General features: G+C 32.7%; 7 protein-coding genes across 7 annotated transcripts; 3 read left to right on the forward strand and 4 right to left on the reverse strand.

Moving 5' to 3' along the window:
- Nucleotides 1–8: 8 nt before the first annotated feature.
- cgd2_2890 (putative biotin-(acetyl-CoA carboxylase) ligase) lies at nucleotides 9–905 on the forward strand (the record flags this gene model as incomplete). Its single annotated transcript, XM_626486.1, has 1 exon — nucleotides 9–905. One exon carries the CDS (start codon nucleotides 9–11, stop codon nucleotides 903–905), a length of 897 nt encoding a protein of 298 aa, XP_626486.1.
- A 119-nt stretch (nucleotides 906–1024) lies between these two features.
- cgd2_2900 (hypothetical protein) lies at nucleotides 1025–1540 on the reverse strand (the record flags this gene model as incomplete). The annotated part of the gene is made up of 1 exon (XM_626487.1): nucleotides 1025–1540. The coding sequence occupies one exon, from the start codon at nucleotides 1538–1540 to the stop codon at nucleotides 1025–1027; it is 516 nt and encodes a 171-aa protein (XP_626487.1).
- Nucleotides 1541–2322: 782 nt separating this feature from the next.
- On the forward strand, nucleotides 2323–5334 carry cgd2_2910 (large WD repeat protein; the record flags this gene model as incomplete). The annotated part of the gene is made up of 1 exon (XM_626488.1): nucleotides 2323–5334. The coding sequence occupies one exon, from the start codon at nucleotides 2323–2325 to the stop codon at nucleotides 5332–5334; it is 3012 nt and encodes a 1003-aa protein (XP_626488.1).
- A 476-nt stretch (nucleotides 5335–5810) lies between these two features.
- Nucleotides 5811–6737, forward strand: cgd2_2920 (conserved hypothetical protein; the record flags this gene model as incomplete). Its single annotated transcript, XM_626489.1, has 1 exon — nucleotides 5811–6737. The coding sequence occupies one exon, from the start codon at nucleotides 5811–5813 to the stop codon at nucleotides 6735–6737; it is 927 nt and encodes a 308-aa protein (XP_626489.1).
- A 199-nt stretch (nucleotides 6738–6936) lies between these two features.
- cgd2_2930 (hypothetical protein) lies at nucleotides 6937–8721 on the reverse strand (the record flags this gene model as incomplete). Its single annotated transcript, XM_626490.1, has 1 exon — nucleotides 6937–8721. The coding sequence occupies one exon, from the start codon at nucleotides 8719–8721 to the stop codon at nucleotides 6937–6939; it is 1785 nt and encodes a 594-aa protein (XP_626490.1).
- A 917-nt stretch (nucleotides 8722–9638) lies between these two features.
- Nucleotides 9639–13037, reverse strand: cgd2_2940 (conserved hypothetical protein; the record flags this gene model as incomplete). The annotated part of the gene is made up of 1 exon (XM_626491.1): nucleotides 9639–13037. The coding sequence occupies one exon, from the start codon at nucleotides 13035–13037 to the stop codon at nucleotides 9639–9641; it is 3399 nt and encodes a 1132-aa protein (XP_626491.1).
- Nucleotides 13038–14484: 1447 nt separating this feature from the next.
- Nucleotides 14485–20973, reverse strand: cgd2_2950 (ring domain at very C-terminus of large protein; the record flags this gene model as incomplete). Its single annotated transcript, XM_626492.1, has 1 exon — nucleotides 14485–20973. The coding sequence occupies one exon, from the start codon at nucleotides 20971–20973 to the stop codon at nucleotides 14485–14487; it is 6489 nt and encodes a 2162-aa protein (XP_626492.1).
- Nucleotides 20974–21155: the final 182 nt, after the last annotated feature.

Genomic DNA, 21155 nt, shown 5'->3' on the forward strand with positions numbered 1-21155 from the left:
AAATTTAAATGGAAGACCAAAAGTATAAAATATATAGGCATAAAGAGCTACCTTTAAATATTTGCCACTTTTCAACTTTACCTTCAACGCAGATATGGGCTTATGAAAATATTGATTTTTTAATTAATACAGAGAAGTTGTCACCAAATGTATGGACAGTAATTACCGCAGATAACATGACATCTGGCATCGGCTCTTATGATCATAAAACCCGTACTCCTCGCACATGGTATACGCTAGATGGCAAGAATTTAAATGCGACATATTTAACACTTAGACGAAGAGAAATCTCAGAAGAACCGGAAAAGAATATTTCAGATTTGAGTTTGTATACTCTTGGGATTGCTTTGTCAGTTTGCAAGATTTTAGGGGAGTTTGGTATTAAAGAACCAAAAATAAAATGGGTTAATGATATTTATGTTAATGGGAAGAAAATAGGAGGTATTTTATCTAAACAATTAGAAAAAAGATATGTATTTGAACAAGTTGAATATGAGCCTATTGTATTTGGAATAGGCTTGAATGTACTTCACGATAAGTGCAATCTTCCAGAAAATGTGGAGTCCCCTGCAACGTCAGTTAAAATAGAAAGCGAGTTAGATTCTTCACTTATTGGCATTAATGATATTTTGGAAAGCCTACATTTGGAAGTTATTAAATCAGTAACTAATATAAATTCATCGAGGCATAAAGGATTCCAAGACAATACTTTAGCAGAAGTTAACAAGAGGCTGCTTTATAAAGGCAAAGTTGTAAAAATAATCGACTATGAAAAGGAAGGAAATGAAATAGAAATGGGAGTACTTCAGGGAGTAGATAAGAATGGGTTTGCAATCATAAAATTACCAGAAATAAGTGGGGGAGAGCTCAAAATATCTCATGGAAGAATTAAATTCGATGGCTAAATTTTCGTTTTCTTAACCAAAAGTTAATGGAGATTCTAAAATAGCAGTTAGGTCGCTATCATCTTTTATTTTAACTCCTGTTATTTCAGATGTTGAATATGGGCATTCTAATAATAAGTTTAATTATTTATATTGTTATTGGTAATATTTGAATTAATTAACTTACCTAATTCAATAGAGAATCTTGAGAGATAATTACCTGAAGCTACTATTATATACGGCCAGAAAAAATCTCTAGTCACTCTTGTCCAAAGATCAAAGACAATTACAAGAGTGCCGCAAAATTCTCTTGAAGCTGAATATGCCATAAACCAATTTGTGGAAGCAATGTATCGTGTAATCACAGAAATTTTTGGTGCTAAAAACTTCTCCAAATAAATGACAATAATGTACATTTTTCCAAATGATTCATTTTCATCTGTTGTGAAAATATTCCTCATATCTTCATATTTTTCTTTTAAAGATTGTAGTATCTCTTTGTAGCAGTAAATACAATTTAATGATTGGGTTTTTGTTGACTCTGAAGCCTTGTATCCAAATTTAGCACATTTTTCTGAAATTTTTGTGTACTTTTCATGCAAGCTTGTAGATTCTATGCTTTTCTGTTCTATAATACATGTTAAGAATTTTCTCATGTAATCTGATGTTCTTTTTCTCACAGCAATATATTCACCTAAATAAATCTAATAACTACATATTTATTCGTATACCTTTAAAACTTACCGACTGCTTTACACCGTTCATCTACTGGAAAATTTATCTCAGCCTGCTCAACTTCAAGACTAAAATCTCCCTTTTTATTTTTCTTTAACTTCTTGATCACACTTGTAGCTTCTATATTTAAATGTTCTCCATAGAAATATATGATTGTCAAAAATAATGTACACAACTTTCTTAATTTCATCTTATCCCTTAAACCAAGTATTTTTTAAATATTTATAATATATATTTAAAAATTATAATTTATATAAATTTAAATAATTTAATAAATCTCCATTTACTTTTATCCTTCTTGATCTCAACACAATCATAGCATGTCTATGTTGACCCACAGCACCTGAAAGGCGCGCGCGCGCTTCAGGCGGTATTCTGAATTTCCTTTTGAATTCAGTAGCTTGCTCTTACATAAAGTCTTGATTTGACAAAAAAGGAGAAATAAAAAGCCATTCTGCTTGTAATATAAAAACTATAAAATTTTGGCTATACAAGGTATTATTTTTATATTCTCCTACTGAACCATTTTGAGATAGCTGGGAGAAAACTTTAATTTTTAGGAGTATATAAATTTAAATTTAATAATAAATATTTCCAATTTAAATCATATATATGCCAAGTATTAGCCTATATTTTAATAGGCTGAAATATTGAAGTTTGAAGCAAAATTCTTATAACATTTAATTATTAATACTAATTCATCATGTACAAATTCAATAATTTATTAGGAGTGCCATATAATGGAGGCGATATTCTTTTTTTCTCAGATTCGTCAAACTTGGTCTCTAATGTGGACAATAGGATTTGTGTTCATGATATAAAATTTAACAGAACCCATGTATTGGGATGTGAAGCAAGAAGTAATATAAGCAAGATGTGCCTTTCACCTGACGAGAGCATTCTAATTTGTGTAGACGAAGATAATTATGGCTCAATTGTCAACTTTTCAAAAGGGCTTATTCTTAATAGAATGCAATTTCCCGGTTCAGTTGGATTCATTTGCTATAGCCACAATGGAAATTACGTTGCTGCAGCAATTGATTCTGGAATATATATATGGCATGCTCCATGTATATCAAAAGGTTGGCAATTGATATTAAAGAGAAAGCATATTATCCACAACTCTAAGGTTAATTCTTTAGATTGGAGTAGGTGCGATCGTTTTTTACTTACGGCTAGCAATGACATGACTGTAAGGCTTATCAGCATTGAAAAGATTGACCATTTTGACACTGTAGCCTTTATTGCCCACAAAAATCCAGTTGTTGGCTCCTACTTCACGAAAAACATGCAATTCATATTTTCTGTAAGCTCTGAAGGCGTTATAATATTCTGGAAACCTTCATCCAAAAAGGAAAGTCAAGGTAAGAAAGTTTTTACCCCCCAAAAAATTCTCCCTAGACAAATTAAGAAATCTAGGGCAAATACTAAATTAGCCTTAGACATAGATTCAGACATTGAACCAGAATTTTATGATGGAATAAGAAGTAAATATTGGATTGAGGCCCTGAGAGCATATGTAAATCAATCAAAAGGAGCGATTATTACAGGCTGTGCATTTAATTATGAAAAGAACCTGGCTGCAATTTCAACATCTAATGGAGTATTTACCTTATATGGAATTTCAGTTGGGCTGGATTCTGACTCTTTCGACCCAAGTAATGTCTTAATTAATTCAATCCATACGTTTTCACTTTCTAACTCCCCTTTAACTTCACTAAAATTTGGTGCAAAAGGCGAATGGCTGGCAGTTGGAGCTGCAAAAACTGGTCAGCTTATCATTTGGGAATGGCAATCAGAGTCGTATATACTTAAGCAGCAAGGCCATTCTTTTGGTATACAATCTTCTGGTTTTAGCCCGGTAGGATTAACTCAAGGGAAATGGAATGGAAAAGCTTCTCATGACGATTATCTTGGCATTGGATCAAGAACAATAATTGCAACAGGAGGGGTTGACGGCAAAGTAAAGCTTTGGGATATTAGTTCAGGATATAATTTTGCGACATTTTCAGATCACATCGCCCCAGTTTCTAAAGTTATTTTTAATCCCCAAGGTAATGCCATCCTATCCGCTTCCCTCGATGGTTCAATCAGAGCATATGATATTATGAGATACAGAAACTTCAGGACTTTAACAGCCGACGAAGATACAGGCGTTCAGTTCACATGTGTTGCAATTGATAGAGCTGGTGATTTAGTAGTAGCAGGCAGTCAGGGCGAAGAATGCAAAATTTATGTCTGGAGTTTCCAAACCGGTAAGCTAGTAGATAAATTGTCTGGGCATACATCCAACATAGTTGACATCGCGTTTTGTCCTTCGCTTTCTAGCCCTGGCATTTTAGCTTCTGCTTCATGGGACGGCACTGTTAGAATATGGGATCTTTATGCACGTGTTGGTAAAGGAGCAACAGGGGAAACCTTAGTACACTCTTCTTCCGTGCTTTCAATAGCATTTGACCCTAGAGGGAATAATATGCTTGCAACCAGTTCTTTGTCCGGGAGTATTACTTTCTGGGATATAAATAAGGGCACTGTTGAAGGTAGTATTGATGGTCTAAGAGATATTCATAGCGGAAGGAGCTCTTCAAGTGCATTTTCTGCAAATAACAGCAAAGGCGGTGGCGGAAGACTTGGAGCAAAAACAAACCAAAATATTAATAGAAACCAACACTTCTCATCTATCTGTTACAATAGCAATGGAAGATTTCTTCTTGCCTCCTCTAGAAATTCAGCTAGAGTATGCCTTTATGATACATTAACCTTTACTTTGGTTTCTACTGTTCAACTAACAAATTCTCGTTTCTTTTCGGGAATTAGAATGGAGCTTAATTCCAATTTAAATTCCAACAAAAAGAAAAAAAGAATCCCCGATTCTGAAAATCCTGATGAAATTTGGAGTTCTTCAAATAGATTAAGCGAGAAAGAGAAGATTATTCATGAACATAATTCTTTACCAGGAACTATTGTTGGGGAGTTCTCAAGCCCTAGCAGGCAATCTCATTTTTCTGTATATGAGGTGGCATTTTCCCAAAACTCATCGCATTGGATTGCTTCTACTAGCCATGGAGCATTCCTTTTCTGCATTGATACTCTAGGAAATTCATATTCAGGCTCTTCAACTCACTTAAACATGTTAGATACTTTTAAAAAGCAAATAATGACAAAAGAGGTAAATGTGAGCAATATTGATCATTTTCTCAAAGAAGGAGATTTTTTAAGAGGCTTGATTCTTGCATTGGCAATGAATAATTTCAATATACTTGCAAAGGCGTATGTCCAAATTCCAATTACTTCGATTGACTACATTGTACAGAATATTGTTTCATTTTTTCTTCCAAATATACTAAACTTTTTAAGAATTGTAACAAGCCCTAATAATAAACAATTTTTCAGATTAGAACGCCATCTTATTTGGGTTGAATCTATTATCAGAATCCATGGGAATACATTCCTAAATGTAAATGAAACTATTAGTGAATCTCTAAATAACAGTAAAACTGTTTTTGAAAATAATGCAGCGAACAAAAATAGTGAGGAGAGCGAAAAGCTTAAACAAAACAAACTCGCAATATTGTCTACAAATCTCAGTGACTGTGACACAAGAAGTATTTTTCTTGCAATTTTGATGAATATCTCTCAAATTTACTCATTTTCAAGGCAAATATATGACTCCAATTGCTCTATATTGCATTATATTTCATCTAAACTAATATAGAAATAATTATAGATTATATAAACCTTTCTAATTTTTTTAAATTAATTTGATTATGCTATCTTTATTTTTTATTTCAGAATCAATGAGCAATTTTCAATATTTTAAGTTTTTTTTAAATATTTCACAGTGTATTTTAATCCCCACAATGCATGCATAATTAACATGAATTGCAGGCATGACTATTATTTGCATGCATGGATAACAAAATCATGCAAAAAAATGGTTATATATTTGAAACATTTGAAGACGAAAAATTTTCTTTCGTAATGCTTTTTGCTTTGATTTGAGTATTTATTGTCTTTACAAGAGGAACAAAAAAATAAAACATCCGGCTACCAGTAATTGGAGTTAATTATTGAAAGCAAGTTTATTAATCAGACAAGAACAGTAAATTGGTAATTCTTTAAAACTTAAAAGTAATTTTTATAGATAGCCAAATTGGAATTGTTAAATTATAAGGTTTGTTAGACTTGAAGATGATGATGTATTCGGGGCATATTTCAAGCAAGTTAGAAAATGACAAATTATCATATAGTTGCTACCAAGGCAGGGAAAAATTGGAATATAATGAAAGTTGGTTTAATAAAATCAAGAATAGAAGTGAAGTTGGAGTATCATACCAAAGCCAACTTGAAATTTTATTCTGGATAGCATTTTGTCTATTATTAATGGTTGGGTATAAGTACCTTTCGGATGGAAGTTTTTCAGCAATATTGACACTTTCTTCAGCCTTTCAGTGCTTTGCATTTCTATTATTGGCATCAAAGGTAAATACTCAGTGCTCTCTTTCGGGAATTTCACTAAGAAGCCAAATACTGTATTCAATAGCTTTAATTTCAAAACTATCTTCTACCTTATTTTTTAATGGATATTTACCAGTAGATAGATCTGGGGACTGGGTATACCAAGTGGCTGATGTTGTTTCATTGGCTATTTCTTTATTATTAATTTACTGGGGGAATACAAAGCTCAAGTATCAATATAAATTTGATAAAGATTCAGTAAATATCGTGATTCCTATAGTATTTTCTGCTATTTTAGCCGCAATTATACACCCAGATTTGAATAGTTATTTCCCTGCCGACTTTGCTTGGACATTTTCATTGTATTTGGAGACAACAGCTATGTTACCGCAGCTTGTTATGATGACGAAAATTGGAGGCGAAGTTGAAACTCTTACAAGTCATTATTTGGCATCATTGGCAACATCAAAGATTCTTTCATTTGTATTTTGGCTTTTTTCTTATAGAGAGCTTGCTCCAGAACATGGAAAAAACGTTCCTGGTTGGACTGTAATGGCTTCCTTTGCGATTCAAATTATTCTTTTTACAGACTTTTTGTATGCATACATTAAATCTGTTCGCTTAGGAAAAGCATTGATTATTCCTACAAGTATTGTATAAATTAATGCTTTTGTTTCCACTCCCAGAAATTGATACAGTCTAATATAAGAAATTTATATTATAAATTGAAAAGAAACTTTAAAGTTTGAATTGCTTTAATGTAGCCAATAAGTCAAAAAGTTACATAAAGTACAGAAATGATTTATAGTACAAATATATAATATAGTATACAAAATAACAGTGCTTCTTATTTGGAATGCTAATTATTAATATGATAAGCATTCGGAGGAATTTTCTGATTTATTGAATTACTATTTTTTTCAACATTAAAATTTTGAAATTCAGTATTCTGACTTTTTGCTGGACATTGGTTACTTTGCATAGAGAAAATGTGCGGACGAATATCAATCATTCCTTTAAATTCCTCACTTGATTCGTTGAAGTTCTCTTGAAGTTTTTGCTGGAAATTTGACACATTTATTCTATCAGTTATATTCTCATTTATTACTTCATACATAGATGAGAGTATTGTAATTGTTTGCATTCTAAAATTCTTCAAGGAATTGGCAATTTCTATAAAATTCTCATCCGAATACTTTTCAAATTCTACACAACCGCTTTTTAGCTCTTCAATGATCTTCGAATTCCTTTTTATTTGCCTTTGCAGCTTCTCTTCATTCTTGAAAAGGTCATCACTAATGTAGCTAACCAGATCTTTGATACTTGATATCTTATCAGTTATAGTTTTTGAAAGCTCGTCCCCAAATAAGAAGCCACTTTCCTCTTCTTGCTTTTTTCTGAGAGAAAAATATTCATCATTTAGTTCTTTAATAGCTGACTGTATAAGCTCTGAACGGTTATTTAATTCCTTTTCCAACCTTTCAATTTGTTCTTTATTAAATAATTCATCGTTTTTAATGCTAATAAAGCTATCTTGTATACTATCAACTTCATTTTTTACCCCTTGGATTCTATTCTCTAACTTTGCTATCATATCGCTCTCAGCTGACCTATTCATTAGCTCATCTTTAATCAAAAGATTAATATCTTCGAGTCTTTTTTCCGTGTTTTTTTCATCTTTAGCATTCTTATTACGAATTTCTCCAATACCTTTCTCAAGAGTTTCGATTCTACCTTGTGTAATAATTCTTACAAAATCTTTGAATAGCTGCCTAATTAAACAAAGATTTTCAAGTTCTAATTCATCTAAATTATTCCCTATCCCGACTAAATTCTCATCTTCAACAAAAACATCTCTTAGAATTTCGTATATTAGCATCTTGCTCCCTTCAAGTTTTCCATTTTGATTACGCTCGTAACAACTACAACTTCCATTACTTGAGGACTTTTCCGTACAAGAGCATAGGCAGGAACAGGAACTTGAATCAGAACTTGATAATGTGTTCGAATTTAAATTCGAATCCAAATTTTCATCATCTTTTTGATTTTTTTGTGGCATTGTTAACATAGTATTTCCAACCACTCTGTTTCCAATGGAAGTCTTCAAATCTTTTAGTTCTAGAGCAATCTCCTGGATCTGTAATGCAATATCTCTAACAGTTGATTCCATTATTGACTGTTGTACTTTTAAATCTGTAATGTTTCTCTGCAGCTCGAGATGGTGATGAGCGCAATTCTTATCCAATTTATCCGCTAGTGTCCTTTCGAGATTCGATACTGATTTTTCTACCATATTATTTATATATTGCTCGTTTGCTATCCCAAGAATATTTTCAGCTAAGCCTTCCAGAGCTTCAACTTTACTGCTCTTGTATGCAGAATTGCCTTGGCAATTGTTGCAGCAGTTTCTAGAATTCTTTAAGTTTTCATTTCCTATTCTGGCATTATGGCTCCTTTTTGGAAATACTACTCTTTTGGAAATATAATTCCTGGGTCGATTTACTACCTGTAATTTTTCTACTAAACAACTCATCTCAGTTTGTATTATTCTATAATTCCTTTGTAATTCTTCAATCACATCTTCTATATGCTCCGCCCATTCTGAAACATCCTCAACTGTTGACTGTGAATCGTAATCATCCATGTTGAAGAAATCTCAAGGAAAATTAGGCTTTAATATATTTTCAATAATATCTTTTATTAGCCTTTATTCAATCAATCCAATTTTATTTTTCCTCGGCTTGGTGCATTATTTTTTTTATTGTGTGTATTGTTGAAATTTTGTTTCTTTGAAATAAAAAGAAATTGTGTGCCAAAGGTTTTAATAAAGCCAGAATTTTATATTTTATAATATTAAGGCTTTGAATCTAAAGCATTAATATTATCTTTGTTCTTTAATCATATATTTAAATTCATTATTCTTTTTAATTTATTCCCTAAAAACCTTAAAAAAATATATACTGTAAAAAAAAAGCATATTGAAATTTGTTTTCCCTTTATTAGTCGCTTTTAACCTCAGTAAAAGCAGCGTTTGCTCACAACCAATAAACCACCCCAAGTGAGAGCAAATGAACCGAACTAGAACAGAATGCAACAGAGAGAGGCGCTAAAACATGAAGGGTTTGTAGAATGACATTAGAGCTACTATCAAAACTAAATATTTTTTATGGAGTTAAAAACGAGAAGATAGACTCAGTAGAATGAACCATCTGTTCCCACTACATAGCCTATTCTCAATGAATTCGACTATAATATACTTTGGGAATTAATGTAACTACTTGCATAAGCGTTCGAGCTACTTTTAAGATTCTTCTTAAATAAATGCTCAGAATTAACTTTTTTTTCAACATAACAAAGGAATATCATATCAATAGCTATTTGCGACGAAAAATAGCATTGACCAATCCTAAATACAGAATCAGCTATAAAAAATCCCAAAGGCTAAATTAAAGGAGCGACTAGATATATATATTTATATATATAAGCAAATCCATCACTTGAAATAAACTATCAGTTTTTTTAATTGCCTGTTGAAATTATAATCACAAACCCGCGCAAATATTAATTGTTTTTTGATTTATTTTTACGATCCCATCCGGACCTATTAGACACTACACCTGCATGGTTAGGCAGAGATAACATGATATTATTTCCATTATTATTTCCATTATTACCAATAGTTTGGTCCGAAGGAATCCCAACAGATTTAGAAAAGTGCGCACCGTTCATACTATGATTCTGAGAAGGTTGAACAAACGCTGAATTTGTAGATTGAACTCCAAATGAATGATAATCATAATGACATGAGGCTGCCATACCATTTCCAATACCAGAAACGCCACCCCCGTTATAAGTAGAAAAGTGGGAATTTCCGTCCATGGAATGATGATAAAAATTATGAATATTGCTTTCACTTGCTTCCTGCATTCCAAATGTGTTTTGAGTAGGATTCATATGATTTGGGTTGTGCTGGAGATTGACAAATTCAGTTGATGGATTACTACCTTGTTGGTCATACAATGGATATGGGCGTTGATCCTGCCCTACTAACTGTTTAGGACCCTTACTAGCCCCTGCACATTGATTTGAAAATACACGTTTTGATTGTCCACCATTAACTGATCTTCCTGTAGAAAGATTGCTATTGAGTACTTGAGCATTAGTTTGATGGGGAGCATGAAGGTGAATATTATGCTGATTATGAGTAGACATAGGCTGCGCAGCTCCAATATCATATCTTATTTCATTTTTAGCATTATTCATACTGTTAAATCTGGATACACCAACTTGTGGAACAGTCAAAGAATGGTGATTCCCAGATCCTCCCAAAATAGATTTTTCATTTGCAAGGGAAATATGTGTGGAGGGGTAGGCTGTTGGTGGTTGTAGTGAGTGAGGTTGATGTTGAAATCCTCCAGACTTTGTCCCCTTCGCTAACCCATTCATAGAGCCTATACCATTCGTTCCTTTATATGCATTATCAAAACGGGATTTACTAACACTTCCACTAATTGACTTGTTGGGCAAGTTGGTACTAGTACTTGAGGCAGAATTAGACGAATATTTAGGTAATAGGTTTGTAACTTTGGTTACCAGTTCATACAAAGAAGAACTTGTGTTATTATCTAGAGAATAAATACCCATTGTTACTCCATTTATTATCTCATTTATAGAATTGATTTCTAAGGAATTTGCAGGATATCCTGAAGCAATAGCTTCTGCCACAAAGTCCTGAGTTTGCTTCACAATTTTCTGAATATTATCTAAAGAACCTCCATTTTTGTGGATATTTGCCAGAGAAGAGCCTTGAGCAGACAAAGTAAAAGCGTTAGAATCGGGCTTCGAATCGTAATGCTTCTCATTGTTGAGCTTTGTGATGCCCCTGGTCTTTGCAATCATTGAGAAGTCGGGATATGGTAATGGTATCAAAGTAAACTCGTCTGGGCCAACATTCTCGACAGTCCAAACATCCGGGAACGCCTCTACAAAATGAAGTAAATTTGTCCAACCAAGTATTTCAATATTTAAAGGAATTTCATAAAATTGTGAAAATTCACTTTCTAAAATATCCAAAGGAAGAAAATCTAATGAGCTTTTAGGGATGTAGTGAGGAGCCAATCGTTTGCTTATCCATCTTCGCAAAAGGAAGTGAACCCCTTGTAAAACTATCATTAAAGATGTTTGAGGTATATTATCCTTGCCAACGTTTACTATGGATGTCACTCCTGAAGATGTAGTTGTAGTGGATGAATGAGATGAAAGAGCTACTGAAGAAGTTCCATTAGTAATGACTCCATTTTTTGAGCTTGAATTATCAATTTCAAATGTATCATCATCATCAGATATTAAAGAAGAGCCCTTTGTTGGTTGATTGGAATTTGTATTTACGATACTATTTGCACCCTGATCTTTCTTAATTTTGTTTGTACCACCAGCTAACACATTTTCTCCAATAGAGGAACCTGAGGAATCTTTGCCTTGATGCTGTCTTGGGAGTTGGTTCGGAGATACAACACTACTTGTATTATATACATGATCAGAAATAGTGCCTGTTGATCCTGTGACTGCTAATCCTGAAGGGCCACCGGTTCCATTTATATTTTGTGGAACTTGGGGTCCGAAGCCAGAGAACGTTGGTGGCAGTGCTCCCATCTTCCAAAATGCTTCAGCAGCTAACTTGAAGTCCGCAAAAGAAACAGTTACCGATTGCGCCGGAAGCAATAGTGGGGTAACACCCGATGAAAGATTAACTTTGAAAATTGGAGACAGTTTTGGAATGTTCGAAGAATCTATTATAGTATGTGGGCCTTCTATAAAAATATGAGGTAAAGCCTGTACTAAGCCCAATAATCCATTTTGAATTATGCATGACTGGAAGAATGAAGTTGCATCATGCTCAAAACGGAAACTAGTAAAGGAGTCATATAACATCGGAATATGTATCATAGGAACTCCATGGCTGACCATAGGACCTAGTTGGCTAAGAGCAGAATGAAGTACTAAATGCAAAAGCCATTCAAATTCTACCGGTGATGCTGGGGGAGTTTTTGGCCATTCTATTTGAATAGGGGCTACAATGCCTCCTCTAGGAATAAATCCCATTCCAATATTACCAGACATATTGTTGTATAGAGGTTGAGATGAAGAATAATTTGGAGGTAGAGATGGCATTCCCCCCATGGCCACGCTACTTCCTATCATCTGCTTTTCAATTCCAGAGGTATGATCTTGGAGAGCTGCGGATACAATCATATTACCTTGTAGCCCAGTTAAAGTTGGGGAAACAGGCTTTCTATTTGGCAAAATATGGGAGATAAACCCTCCACCACCTTCAAAAGTTGCTCTTCCTATCTCTTCAATAATTGCTTCTACAATCTCTAGCTCGCGCGGCTCATTATATCGCACCAATATATGAAGACCTTCTGGGTCATTACCGGTTGTACCTAAAATCTGAACCTGAGCTCCGCTCTCCTGTTCCATCCATTTCTGATTCGAACCCGAGACACCAATAATTGCACCAGCCAGATTAGAAATACTCGGATGGAACTTTGAACGATCTATTGGGATCTTTTTTGTGTTTCTATAAGATACAGTTTGACCCTGAGAAGGTTGATTAATAGGCGGAGCGACCACAATGTTCCCAGGAACTCCAATTGAATTTAAAGAAGGAGAGTTTATACCACCTATTCCCAGAGAGTTTGAAGCCGACGCTGGAATGGGTATTGGCCCCACCGCAACTCCTGAAACTGGTGAAGGCTGAGTAGGTACATGAGATTGGGTCTGTAAATTTGGATTATTAGAAAATCTAGTACCTGCCCTCCTTTGGTTACTAGAATTGGTTGGACCAGATCTAACTTTACCCTTTTGCTTTTTCTCAGTCGGTCCAACCTTCGCCAACGGATTCATGGTAGAGATAGTTTCTAGCCCTTCATTGTGGCCCGTAACATTTGGATGCCACATTCTTAATGTTCTTATTGAAAAAAAAACTATTCACTGATTTCTTCTGGTATAGTATAGGGGAACAATAGTTATTACAAGAAAACAAAAAGCAAAAGATACACGTGTCCCCAAGACAAACCTGCCCTAATGGTCTTTTTTTTTTTTTTTGAGACTATATTTAACTGATTCCTCGGCCTTTGTTAAACGATGTTGCAATCAATGCTACGGGTATGCAGAATGGTCAGTTCTCTTGTTTTAGGCCCAAAATAACAACACTTAAATTAGCAAAAATGGTCTAAGCTCGTGAATTCTGTTTCAATATCCTTGAAAATAAAATCCGACTATATAAATCAGACTTACCAGACTTTTCGTATTCTTGAGGCCTTTCTTAATTTATCTAGTTGTAAAGTTGATTTAACCCAAGAAAAATCTAAGTCTAGACTAAAAGAGAAGGGTCTCAAAAAAATACAAATTTGTAAATTGGAGGTAATAACGGACAAATCCTTATTTTCAATGTTTTCGATTCTTGGCCAATAGAACTGTCTGTTATTATCTCCGATGTATTCAATTTCGAGAAAAAGGTCAGGTACAAGACCAAATTATGTTATAGATCCCAATTGTGTATTACTTATTATTGAGTCTATATGCAGAAGGATTATTAAACATCCGAACGATCTGAATTTTTATGTATATCAATATTACACTTAAAAAAGCCTTCATGTCAGGGAAACAAACGATTACTGTTATTGCAATACATTCGGGATTGAAAAGGTAGTTAACAATGCAATCGCTTTAGTATATTAATTATTTTCTAATTACTTAACAATTGAAAATCAACTATCTCAACAAGCTTTGTTGAATGTACTTAACATTTACTCATATATTGATATACAAATATATAATGGTTACTTAATAAGTAGATGGTTATAGTAATTTGTTACAGATATATAGCTTATTAGTTTAATAGATTTAATTTTCGTTAATTAAAGTTTGAACATGATCTTATTTACACTTTAATTATTCTCTGTTACTTTGCTTTATATTTTACCCAAGACAAGAAAATCCGTATAAAATTTTAAATATTAAATATTTAATAATAAACAAATAATCAATTTAGCTTTGAAAAAAGTTTAAAAATTATTTAAATCTTAACCTTTTTAGACTAGGTATTTATTGGTACAAGATAAACTTATTTGAATAAATTTGCCGCAGTCATGTCTACATAATCTATTGATTCCGCCTTTGTGTAAACAAAATATTAAATAAATTTACGCATAATATTATTTAGACTAACGATTTGAAAACAAATTAAAATAAACAATTTGATATTATAGTTAACTATTAGTATCAATTATTTTATTACAAGTACATTTCAAATATATTTCTTTTAAGCTTCGTTTATACATACGCAGGTCTATTTTATAAGCCACACTTTTAGGCGGTCACTTATGGCGGCAAATGTGGGAATTCAGTGCATCAAAGAAATACACAGTGGGCATGTAGTTTTGTTTGACGTTCTGAACCATTTGTAAATACACTCAGAGTGGAAAATATTGTTACATGTATGGCATCTTTTTCTCGGCAATGACCTGTATTGGGGATGCACAATTGAATAGCAGATAAGGCAGTCTTCCACGCCATCCAAGTATAAGGATAAATTATTTATCCACGTTAGAATGGCGTGAGTGACATTTTTGTACCTAACAGCTTTAATGACAGAAATGAGCCAGTTAGAATTTTGTTTCTTAGACACTCCAACAACACTTGGGATATTCACTTTCGGAATAACTAATGGATGATGTTGGGAGAAAGTAAAAGAGAGCGTCGCAGTGAATCCACGCTCAGAATAGCTCATTTTAATTGCCCTAGATGATACATTATGATCAAATGTGATTTTCCTATCTGGGTTTGACATTTTCTCAATAATTAGAGGGATATGATTGAGTTCTATTGGGATAATGATAGGCGAAAAGTAGTTAATTACCAATTTTTGTAGAATAGCTTGAGTTTTATTATTAGAATTGCGCAACCATATTTCGCGTAGTATTCTTGGGAAATATGTAGTTAGAGAGAGAATTATCCTAGTGGCCAGAAGCCATGTAAAATATAGGTTGCTTGAGTCCCATACCATTGATTCTGAATTTGAGTTTGGGTCCAACTGAAGGATCTCCTCGAGGTTAGCAGTAAGTAATTTGCGTCTTTCATTGTTTGAAGAATGTTTGAATAATGCCAGCCAGTTTGTTTGAGAATTAATCATTTTGTTAGAGTATGATTCTATGGAATTACCTGTTTCTTCGACTCTGATGTGATCCTCCAAAATTACCAGTGTTTGAAAAGCAAGCTCAACCAAAACATGAATTAAGGACAGTTTAATGGTTTTTTGCGTGATTTCTAGAACATCAGAGGCATCTAAAATATCCACCAAGCCGGAAAACGTTGTATTTTTTAAAACTATCTCATCTTGAATTAATTCTGAGCTTTTTCTTCCTTTAACAAAGAATTGCAATGCCTGGCAAATAGAAACATCTTCGTCTTCTAGATACGAAGGAAGGAAGTCGCTATTGACCTCAGATTTAAGATTCACTTGTTTTTCTCTGACCGCTTCTCCTATTACTATTGGGTTTAACTCTAATAATGATTCAATACAAGGGGTTAAGTTCTTCTCTATAGTTTTAATGTTTGGGTTTTCTTTATCAGTGCAAATAACAAAATCCTCGGAAATCAATTTTGGTAAAATGAAATTCCAGCATCCTAATCTTTGCGAAGCATCTATGTATATTGAATTCAAAAAGCTTAAGCTTCCAGAAATTTCTGTTGAAGGATCATCTTTTTTTTCAAAATAAGACACGTTAATTGCGCTAAAGTATGTTTCCAATAGCTGTTGAGCTAAAGAAGGTCCAATCAGTCTTCTCCAGTGAGAAGCTATTACTTCTATCCCTCTTTCAAAGTTTTCTGAGTCAGAATCTAAAATTAATGGTTTTCTTTCAGGATTATTAAGGCATTCAGAGGTATTCGTTTCATGATTTATATTTGCATGTAAAGTTTCATATTTATCTTCTTGTTCATCCTGGTCTTGATCTTCAATTTCATCAAAATCGCTATCTTTATTCTTAGATATTAAATATTCCCTTATGCAGTGATCAAGCTTCTCTATACTAGATATGGCACTGTTTAAATCAGAGTATTCATATTGTACGTTATGCCAATTATGCTCTTTTAATATTAATAATACAAGCGAGTGAAGCTTTAATGAGTTTGTGGTTAATAATTTTGAAATTTCCATAGCATTTCCCTTAATGTTACCTAATTTTGACTCAAGAACGGCCAAAATCCACATTTTCCCAGTATCTTCTGAATTCTTTAATATTACCATTTGTTCAATAAATATTCTCAATCCTGTATCAACTGTAAAATTGTTTTTAGACATTAATACAGTTGAGAGCAGCCCCAAAAATTTGTCGAAAGTGCTCAAAACATTTGTCTCTAGCTGAATTGTAACACTTGTAAATCTATGTTCATCTGGTATTGTTTCTCCTTCTGGATATAATTTGAGTCTTTGATAAATACTGCAGGAAAGTTTAATAGTATTTAGTACCAGATATTGAATAGTAATTGAATACTCATTCAACTTTTTGGCTGTTTTTGTGTTATTATATATTTCTGAAGTCGAAATTTCAAAGAATTTCCCAACTAAATAATGAATAGATGAAGAAAGTCTAATCATTAATTTAGAAATTTCTAAATTACCATACTGAAATTCAAGCTCAATATTATCTTGAATATCTTTTCCTTGAATGTAATTTGTCAAATATTCTTCGAACAATTCAATTAGGACTGCCATTAGATTGCATAGTCCAAATAAATTGTACATATTTAGTGAGTTAGTATTGCCTAAATTACTCAATTCCTCTGCTAAAGCTTCTATAAGTGTCATTATTATATCTATATCAGATTCTATTTTGTATTCTGGAAGACCCTCATCAATAATAATAGCTTTAGCACAATGTATTAAGCGAGTTATTTTCATATAATTCTTCTCTTTGAATTCTGACAAATTTTTCATTTCAATATTGAATTCATCTAAAATTCTCTTTGATAATTCAGAGTATGCTTCTGGTAATTCTATGCCTCGCTGTTTAATCTTGATTAATGACAAAAATAAAGAAATTGAGTTGCTCTCAAATATATTAGAATATAAATAGTCAATAATTATTGAAAGATATTCATTTTTCATCCTCTCATTGTCACTCATTAGTTCAAATAAATAAACATAGAAATCACTTGCTAAAGTCATAATGAATCTTGATTCTGGTTTACTATATTCTCCGAGAATGAATTGTGCAGTATTACTAATTTGTTGAAAATCAGGCAAATGATGTATTTGTTCAGATACCAAGTATTGCGAAAATTGTAAAATTAAAGAACTAATCTCCTCACTTTCAGAAATGAATTCACTAATGTTGAATAACGTTAAAAACAATTCTTTATCTAGGCTTATCTCTTTTGAACATGAAAGCAGCTTAATAGATTCTTCAGAAATAAAGAGATGCTTTACTGTGTAGATTATTAGCCAATAGCTAATCTTTGGATCTTTAATGTTATCAAAGTTATTCAAATTTAATTCTGAAGTGGAAAAATCAGCTACTTCCTTAAATACTCTTAAGAATCTTCGAATTTTAAAACCCGTTTCAAATACATCTTTTTGTAAGCACACACTTTGATTAGTTATTGAACTGTTTAAACAAGCCAAAATTCTCACAAGTCTTTTGAACAAAATTTCATTTTCAGAACTCTCCTTATAGCAGGTGTTTGATGCTTCTATGCCTTTGTTTGAACTCCTGTCAATTAAAAGAGTTAGTTTAAAAATAGATATAACTTTATTATCGCGAATCTCATCACCAATACTAAATACCTCAAAAAGAAGAATCTTTTCCAGCCTTGAAATTTCGGCTCTGAATCTTGAATTAATCAAATTGTGGCTTTTTGAAAAAATAGAATCAATAAAAGGGATCAAAATATTTCTAGATTTTGGATTCTCAAACCAAAAATCATTATCTGAGTATATTAGTATAGATAAAAGCTCATTAACAAAATCCTCAGAAATAATACTGTCACTATTGATTAAATTAATTAATAAAACTCCAATCTGTGACGCTTCTTTTATATTTGAATTTGAGATTAATTTGTTTGTAAGAGTTGACTTGAGCTCCATTATAACTAGGTTCATTAAAAAATCTGAAAAGGAATTTGATTGATTAACAAGTGAGGTTTTACTCAATTCCACAAACAAATGAATGTAGCACTCCTTGAAATCTAATCTGTAGGAATTCTCACCATTTATGTTGCTTTCTTTATTCTTTCTAATCGCTTTGTCAGTCTTGATATTGTGTTTTTGAGAAAAAGAGAATATCTTGTAAATTCTATCTAATATGTTTGCATTAACCTGGGGGAACACTTTGCATACTGCTTCCAAAAAAAGTTGTGATAAAGATGTCTCTTTTTCTGTTAGCTGCTTATATAAGAAAGATTCTATCGTGATGGATGTTAAAGAGTCTGTATTACCAATAATAATGGAAATCATTTTTTCTAGAACAGATCTTTCGTTAAGTTCCTTTTGAGAAAGAGCTAAAATAAAAGGCGTGAATATATTTTCCAAAATTTGGTATATAATATTAACTCTTTTAAAATTAGTTTCAAGTTGCTCTTTCGAAAGTATTTCTATCAAATCCGTAAACATATTTAAAAATAAACTAATAACTTGCTGGGAATTTTCTGTTTCTTTGCCATCAATTGGCTTAACGACTACTTCTGTAACAGCTTTATTAATCAGCTTTGATCTTGTAGTAATAGTTTCACATTCGCAATCAACATTATTTCTATCCAGAAGATTAATATGTAAAAAGGTTTCATGTGATGTTTCTTCAAGCCAGAGCAAAACATGATCAATAAATTCTGAGTCATGTTTATTGAGAATTGCACATAATTCCAAGAATATGATGATTCTGTAGGAGTTTTGGTTTGTTAATGATCCAGATCTAAGTGTTTGGTCTTTATTTGTTTGATTCATATAGAATCTAGTCCAATAACCAGTTAAAAAGTCATTTAAATTAGAGATACAATGATTAAGGTTCCTTTCCCTACACTGTTCTACTGACCAGCTGTGATATTGTAAGGAATCTATCATCATGTTTGAAAATTGTTCATTGATTTTAAATTGAGCTTTGGAGTGGATTGATGAATTAGTAGAACTTGAAGCAGTTTTGTTAGTTGTAAGAATGAAAATTACTGGACTCCAAATGATCTTTGCGTAGTAGTTAATTAGAAATTCTTTAAGTTTAAATTGGTTTTCGTCAATTTTAATAAACTTTTTGTGTAAGAAATGCAACAAAATTGTGTAATAACTTTCTAGTGAGCAGTTTAATAAGACAGTATTTGGAGTTCCTATAGATATTACAATGGAACCACTTTCAGGGTTTGAGGTAAACTTGACCAAATGTAAAACAATACCAAGAGGGATCAGGCAAAGTAAAGGTAAGCTATTATTTTGAATGCTTTCATATAAGAATGCCATGAGCTCATTAAATGTCTTAAAATAAAAATCTGGTTTATTTATAATTTCATTTATTAGATATATTTCATTATTAAGATTTGAGAACTCATCTAATAGAACCTGAAATGGGATGTTTGATATTATATATGGCAATTCAGAAAACAATGAGCGACCACTTATTTGATTAGGGTTACTTAGACACATCAATAAAGTTTTTGTAAAGTATTTAATCGGAGAACCAAATAACTTATTAGGGCCTTGATTCCAAATTTCTGGAAATAATTTTGAAAAAGCGGAAATAAGATTTGGAGAAACAGCTTGAACATTGGAATTAGATGTGTCACTTAGGCACTTGAGAGCATCAGTGAAGAGTTTAGAGATGGGGGGAGTATGATTTGATAAATTATTAATATTCTCGGGATAACTCAGTTTAAGTTGATTTAGGATGATAGTCATTGAATATGTCAAAAGCTGAATGGCATCTACCCTGATAATGCTACTGTAATTACCTGTGATAAACTTCCACAGGGTGCCCATTTGCAAGGTATTCCAAGAAAAACTAGCTTTTGATTTTTCAAGAATTTGGCTTACCACTGGAGGGAGTGAATTGAAAATTAGATGAGATGCGATTTGAAAGGAAATCAAAGAAGACGACTCGCTTTGCATAGCTTCCATAACTTTTCTAACAGATGTAATAGAAATAGATATGATTCGGTCAAATAGCTCTTCCTCTTCTGATTGTGATGAAACATTTGCATTTAATTCACCTTTAATATTCTTTAAATTACAGCTTAGCAACCTTCCGTATAAATCAAACATTGATATTAAACAGAAATTTATTATTTTAACCATTTTTTCTGGCCTGTCTTTCCCAATTAGTGCCTCCAAGAAGTCTGAAGCAGATTTTGATACATCTGGCTTGAGATCATTGCAAGAAAGCCAAAGAGCAGGAAAAAAAAGTTTGCAAAACTTCTCTAATCTCTTCCCACCAACAATTTTGTGTAGAAGAGACAAGCATTCATTTGAAAGCCTTCTTATTTTTACATCTGAATCATACACACCAACCCTGATATATATATAAGTATAGTTAGAAAGAACAGGCTCCCAAACTATTTCTTGATCAGGGGTTTCGAGAAGATGAGAAAGTTGCTCTTTAAATGCTACCAGTCCTTTCATTCTAGTCAAAACATCTTTCTTAGACATATTGGTAAAAATTGGGACGAAGGAAGAGTGAAGGGAAGATATGGTTAGTTGTTCTTTGGTATGAAGTGCATCGGGGTCGCCTAATGGAACGTTAAACTCGGAAAAAATTCCCCATAAAGATGTTGCAACTCCTACCCGGCCCTCGCCTAGCAGAGATATAGCTTTTGAGCTATTAATTGAACTTTTAAATTTCTCTTTTGCCATTTATATTCTTGTAGTCACTAAGGCAAATAAAATTAAAATAGGCGGCGCCAAGGATTAAAACAAAAATCTAATTTTTAATTGACAAAGTTATCAAAGCCAGTAGTGAGCTAACACAAGCATATGCCTAGTTAGATATAAATCCCATTTACTTGTTTGAATTTTTAGATTTAAATTGACAATTA

Source organism: Cryptosporidium parvum, chromosome 2 (assembly GCF_000165345.1).
Source record: "Cryptosporidium parvum Iowa II chromosome 2, whole genome shotgun sequence".
In the NCBI taxonomy this organism is placed as follows: Eukaryota; Apicomplexa; class Conoidasida; order Eucoccidiorida; family Cryptosporidiidae; genus Cryptosporidium; species Cryptosporidium parvum.